The sequence below is a fragment of the Oryzias melastigma genome, unplaced genomic scaffold, assembly GCF_002922805.2.
Source record: "Oryzias melastigma strain HK-1 unplaced genomic scaffold, ASM292280v2 sc00314, whole genome shotgun sequence".
Classification (NCBI taxonomy): domain Eukaryota; kingdom Metazoa; phylum Chordata; class Actinopteri; order Beloniformes; family Adrianichthyidae; genus Oryzias; species Oryzias melastigma.
Window position 1 is genome coordinate 120,043 of NW_023416921.1, and position 6,669 is coordinate 126,711.

A 6,669-nucleotide genomic window follows, 5' to 3' on the forward strand; every position below is an offset into this window, starting at 1 on the left:
TCCGAAAAATGATCCAAACTGTGACATGATCTGAACCGTGAGTTTTCTGATCCCCTACATCAGTGATCCCCAAACTATTATCTCTGGGTAGTATTCGGCCTGCCTCCTCATTTGGACCAGCCCCAAAAAACTCAGACCCCTGGCCACATGATTGAGACCCTCAACGTGGCTTTTTATTCCACCCTTCTACTGCACCTCTATGTGAACACTCCCAAATATCTGTCAAAGAGAACAAAATACAGTCTTCTACAGCCACATTACAGTTTACCTGCTCTACCTGCGATCATGTAGCTGCTTTTTTTTTTTTTAAGCAACGCATCCTGTTCTGCATCCTGATTGGCTGGAGACCTTGTCACTCTCCTCCATGCTCAGTCTGGTGTGCTGAAACATGCAGATCCTGAGATTCACATAAATATGTGATTGCGATCATATCTTAGTTTCCATTCTATAATCCTGGATTTAAAAATGTCCATGTATGTCTGAGAAGTGAGGAAAGTGTGTGGTGAGGAGTTTAACATCTGTAATCTTAATTCACGGGTTTCATCTTCACGACATGCAACTCCCATAATAACCGAGAGAATTTAAGTTTCACTTTGTGTTTCTGCTCATTTTTATTTACCAAGTTGAGTCCCAAATCCTCTTTTTATTTTTTTTTCTCTCTTCAAGTCACACATGTTAGATCAATACCATTTGCACAGAGATCATAAAAGCGCAGAGCCATGCACAGGGCGCGCTACGCGCTTGTGTCACGGTGTGCGCACATGAGGGAGATTCAGAGCAGACCAAGTGTAACAACGACAAACGACAACTACACAAAACTTAAAAAATTAGAACAGAAATCTGAAAGGATTTTATTGTTATTGATAATAAGAGGACGGAATTTAGAATCTGCAAGAAAAGAATTACAAACAGAACCGACTCCACAACCAACATGTCCAGAAACCTGAGAACAACTTTCTCCAGAGCAGAGCAGATACTGACATAAGAAACCAAAGCAGCTTCACAAAGATGAGATATTTGCTTTTTCTAAATGCCAACCTTTGTCATCATTTACAAACCTGCTTAAAGGCCTCGTGCAGTGGCAATTTTTTTTTTTTAATTTAGAAAGCCAATGGAACTTGGAAAACGAATCTGATAAAATTATTCACTTAAAATGATCCAGCGCGATTTTATTGATCATTTTATGGTCGTGCAAAGCTTCAAATTTGGGTGATAGGTGGTGATGGGCGGGGGCTGCGTGTGATGTCACTTCAGGGATCCCAGAGTGTAAACAACAATGGCGGACGGTTTGGGAAGCGACATAGACCATGATTTAGCGGATATTTCTTTGGATGAAGGTGATGACCCTTCATCAAACACGGGAATTTTAACGACACGGGGTTCGGGGGGTGTACAGCCCTACCAGTTTGAACCGGAGGTTTCCTCATCTGAGGATACAGGGGCTTCGGATGACGATGGTGAAAGCTCATACAGTGATGGCGCCGAGAAGACGATCAAACTTGACTATCTAGAGGAAGTCCTCCTCCAGGGCCGAGGCGGACGGAGCCCCCCGCTCGTCCGCACGAGGGTCTGCTGCTGCTGCGGCGACGGGTGGGCTCGCTCCCCTGCTGCCCTCTCGGCCTCCCTCGCCCGCGCGCAACCAACCCCCGCGCGGGTCCTCTTTCCAGACGGCTGGCGGGGTCCTCCTGCGCCCCGCGCGGAGGCCACCCCCGCCGGCCTCACGGCCCCGGGAGGGAGTAAAAACCCTTCGTGCGGGCTCGGTTGCCTGCGGCGGAAGACCGTCTGGCGAACCCACGGCGCCCCCCATGCCCGGCCCAGGGCCTCGGAACCGCAAACCTCCCTCTGCGCGGCGGCCTCACCCTGGCCATTCGGCGCGCGCCCGCCAGGTGCCCGTACACCCCCCGCGTTCCTCCTCCGGAGGGCCGGGGAGGGCTCAAAGCCTCCCCCTGACCGGGGAGCGCCCCTCTCCTTTATTGAAACGGGAAATTCATGAAGGGAGACCCCCTTCTTTGGCACATTACTGCACCCAAATACCACACTCCTATTCACCATTATCCCGTTCGAATCCCCAAATCCACGGCAGTCCAAATTCTATTATGTTAAGTAATTCCATGCCCAGAAAGTCATCACAACACTAGCGGATCTAGCTGGATGTTCCTGTACTGACGTCACACGACCTATGACCTACTTATCGGTGACTGCACAAAATCTGAGCGACCGCGCTATCTTTGAACGCTTGAAGAGAGTGCATGGGTGACAAAATAATGATACGGGGGTTCATTTGTGACATAAATACTAATGTTTTATTACAGTTTAAGAAAAATCACGATTTTCACCGCACGAGGCCTTTAATGTTTTTTTTAGAGCTGTCAGGCGATTAATTTTTTAATCGTGATTAATCGCACTGTCCTGCGTTAACTCGCAATTAATTGCAAATTAATATGTGGCCTGGGGCTGCACGGTGGCGCAGTGGTTAGCGCTCTCGCCTCACAGCGAGAAGGCCCCGGTTCGAATCCCGGCTGGGACCTTTCTGTGTGGAGTTTGCATGTTCTCCCCGTGCATGCGTGGGTTTTCACCGGGGACTCCGGCTTCCTCCCACCGTCCAAAAACATGCTTCATAGGTTCATTGGTGACTCTAAATTGTCCCTAGGTGTGATTGTGAGAGTGAATGTGTGTGTGATTGAGGCCCTGAGACAGACTGGCGACCTGTCCAGGGTGTACCCCGCCTTCGCCCGTCAGCAGCCGGGATAGGCTCCGGCACCCCCGCGACCCCGAAAGGGTCAAAGCGGTCAAGAAAATGGATGGAATATGTGGCCTTTTTTTAAGGAAAAAATATGTTCTTTGTGGAATTTAGCAGTTCTGCATTAATTATGAAAACAAGAATGACAAAATCCATAGTTTTCATCAGAACTACTTTATTTTGTAACATTGTATTGAGATAAACTTTCTAAACAATAAAAGGCTGTAACATAAAATGCCTAACAAAAGCCCAAGTGCAAGTGAAGGGCATTTTAAATTCAAAACTTCAATCAACGTTCAGTAAAATAAAATAAAAAACATCAAAAATAACATTTCCATAACACTTTTATTTTCATTTTTTGTCAGGACCAAATCTTTTCCTCCTCTGCTGAACAGCAGTAATAAATGAAATAGAGATTTATCATTTCCAATAAACTTTTGTTTTTTTAAAACATTAAAGACTGAGAAAAGCGGGATACTCTGTGGATAGTTTGACAGTCTGTTACTGCCGCCGCGTTCTCTGGCTGCAGCTCGATGCAGCGACGTGTCCAGCGGAGCTCACGATGAATATGCCGGCAGACAGACCGCTATGCTGCGGCTGGATCACGCTTAAACCTCCAGAACATTTAAAACGTCCCCCGGTGCGCTTGCTGTTCGGAACGTCGGGGGTCTGCAGCTCTCGGGACGCGGCGCCAGACGTGAGCCGGTACCACCAGACGTGGTACTGGACGCGAACCAGAGCCGGGTTAGAGTGCAGGAGCTCTCCAGGTCCTAGCGCCGGCCGGTTCTAGCTAGCAGCTCGGTGGTTGGAGACTTGCCTGTGATCTAGTGAGAGCAGCCGGTGAGAGGGCGGGGCGCGCGCGGTGTGTAAAGGCACGTATGAGAAAATACGCGATTAATGCGTCAAAAAAATTGTCGGCGTCAAGCACGTGTCAGATTAATGCGTTTTTATCGCGACAAATCTGACAGCCCTAGTTTTTTTCCTTTTTTGCACAATATAATTAGTATTTTGTGTTGTGGTTTCACTGTTTTGTGTTGTTTCACTTTAAAAGTTGAACAGTAAATAATTGTTATTTGTTTTTATCATGTATTTTGTACATTTTATCTGAGAGGAAAATAAGCATAATTGAAGATAACATATTTTACACTCCTAAATAAAAAACATTTTTTACATCAGTTTTTCATTTTTTGCATGAGTTTATAGTTATTGATAAGTTAAACAAAACAACAAAACGACCTAAAGAGCTAAAAGATCTAGATGTCTATAAGATCTGTGTGAGCAGCTGCAGCTCTCCAACGTCTCTAAAGAACCATGACAGGAGAGGATTCTCTATTTACTGGTTTACTTTATAGACTGTTTTAGAACCGTGACCCCGAAAGGGACAAAGCAGTCAAGAAAATGAATGAAAGACAAGTTATGCAGTTACATTGTGAAAATGAAAAAAAAATCTGTTAATATATTTTCATTTCCAAATGTGATATTTCTACCAGAATTTTGGTAAAAATGTATTAGAAAACTTTTTGAAAATGGAATGTCAAATGCCATTTTCTTTATCATTTTATGTAACATAAAGAGCAGTGTTGAAGAAAAAGCTGTTGAGAGGAATGATTTTTCATTTTTATTTAAGTTATGTAGTTCTATTGTAAAAATGAAAAAGCATTTCCAGTATTCACTTTTATTTTGAATTGAGTCACAAATGCTTCCATACATTCTTCTTCCGTCCAATATGTCTTTGCTTTTTTTTAAAAAAGATGCTGATATAAGATTTGAAACATGTTTTTCCTACATAGAGAATTTGGTGGCGGCCGCCACCACCTAATTTACAAGCGCCACCAGCTCCTGCGCACCGAAAAGGGGGGAAAGGTGGCTGATTCCAGGGGCCCAGACTGAGAGGGGGCCCACAAAGGCCCCTAATGATGACAAAATGATTTAACAGAAACAATAATTTCAGTAAACCAATAAGCAATATATATATAATCACAAATATTTAGATTTTTAATGTCAAGGTAACAATATTTATAATACGGATCCCTAAGACAGAAATCCTTTCTTTGACCAATTTTTACCAAGCAGAAAGAGTTCATTAGAAATTCACCTCTGAGTTGTGGGCGGGACCACTGGTGTGGAGTAAGCCAGCACTGACTTCCCATCATCCATCTGTTTACACAATCCCCTGCTAGTTCACAGCCCCTCACAACATCAAACTAGCATTAGCGGTGAAGCTAAAATGGCAGCAACATTGATTCATTCACATCAACATGTGATGTTGATGGATGTATTTGTCTGCAGGTGGATGCAGTGAACAACATACCTAGAAGGTGAAGCTGAAGCTGCGGGTTCCAGGTGATATCCAGCAGTCTGCGCTGACCACAGAGCTCCTCATTCTCATTCTGGATGATGGTTCCTTCACAGAGTCTGAAGGTTTCTTCAGCAGCAGAAAGTTGTTCTCTGTCAGAATCTTTCTGAGCAAATGAAGACATGGTTCCTGCAGCTGCAGAAGATCTTCAGCTCCAACAAACACCAAAGTCCTCTGAACAGCAGCAGCTCCGATCATCTGCTAGTCTCACAATCACAGAAAAAAGCTCCAAACAGAAACTTTTCTTCTGCTTTGAGATTTCCCTGAAAGTTCATGTGATCCTGCAGGAGTCAGTTCTGCTCAGCCTGCAGACAAACAGAAAAGACTCTGGAAGCTTCCACATGGAAACTTCCAAACAAAGGAATCCAAACAACAACATCTGATTGGTTCCTTTTGGAGGGAAAGCTGCAGCAGTCTTTCTGTGATTGGTTCAGCCGTCCCTCCCCCACTAGTCCACTGCACAGGGGTCAACATTCCAGGGGGTGTTGCTCATCTCATCTTCAGAGTCTCTTTCTATTGTTTCTGCCTCACTGGCTCTTTCAAAATAAAGGCTTGTTTAACCAGAAACATTTCAACAGAAAAAGATAAAAATATATAGAAATACAAACAATGAAATCTTATCAGCAGGAAACCTACAGTTCCTACACACATGTCTCTGTTAGGCTCACGCTGAGTCCAATAAGAGAATTTTGTGTCAATAGATTTTAAAATACTTTATATATGTTTCATTACATATATGTCTCAAAGCTTTAAAATAATTGCTACTTTCATTCAGTTGTTCTGTAGTTGATTCAGATTATCTCATTTGATTGAAGTTTTGTTTTAATACCAGAAACAAATGAAGGAGAAAATCTGCATGATTCATTAAAGGTTTCATAAACTATAAACTATTGTCTTTATTTTTAGTTAGCATATAGCTTAAGCACTTCAAGTTTAAAGATAATAATGGTTAAGATGAGTGTTTTACATCCAGTCGGCGCACGACCCGATTAATCGACTAATCTAAAAAAATAATCAGAGATTAGTTGACTATTGAAATAATTGTTTGTGACAGCCCTAGTAAACATGGATTGGTTTAAAATCTAAATTATTTTATGGTGTGGACTTTAAAATGTGAAACACAACAACATTAATTTATAGGACAATATTAAAAACTGTATTTTATAAATATATTAACAGGCATTAATCCACTATGTAGTAACTTTATTAGTAGTCTCCTTGCAACATTACAGAGCCGGTGTTGAGCTGAAAAAGCCCTCCTCATGAGAGAGCTGCATCTTTACTATGGACGACTAATGAGATGATTTGAAACAAATGTATATACAATTAGATTATTAAATAAATATTTAATGAATTATATAAAAATGGCATTTAATACATAAAAGTGGAAATCACTAAATATTTTTTTTTTATATTTGACATTAAAATGCTCATTAAAAAACTTTTAAATACATCATGACATATTTAAATGTTTTGTGGTCAAGTATAAGTAAGTAAGTAAGTAAGTAATATTTATTTGTATAGCACTTTTCTCAGACATAAGTCACAAAGTGCTTTACAGAGCAGGAGATAA

At 42.2% G+C, this 6,669-nt stretch overlaps 1 protein-coding gene across 1 annotated transcript in view; it reads right to left on the bottom strand.

Annotated features, from left to right (window-relative positions):
* The window catches only part of LOC112142182 (gastrula zinc finger protein XlCGF57.1-like), a 19,614-nt gene that overhangs the window by 3,041 nt on the left and 9,904 nt on the right, over positions 1–6,669 (bottom strand). Inside the window, exon 2 of the mRNA XM_024265429.2 lies at positions 5,052–5,261. Within this exon, the coding sequence (XP_024121197.1) occupies positions 5,052–5,220 (169 nt within the window). The 5' untranslated portion in view covers positions 5,221–5,261. The remainder of the gene's footprint in view (positions 1–5,051; positions 5,262–6,669) is intronic.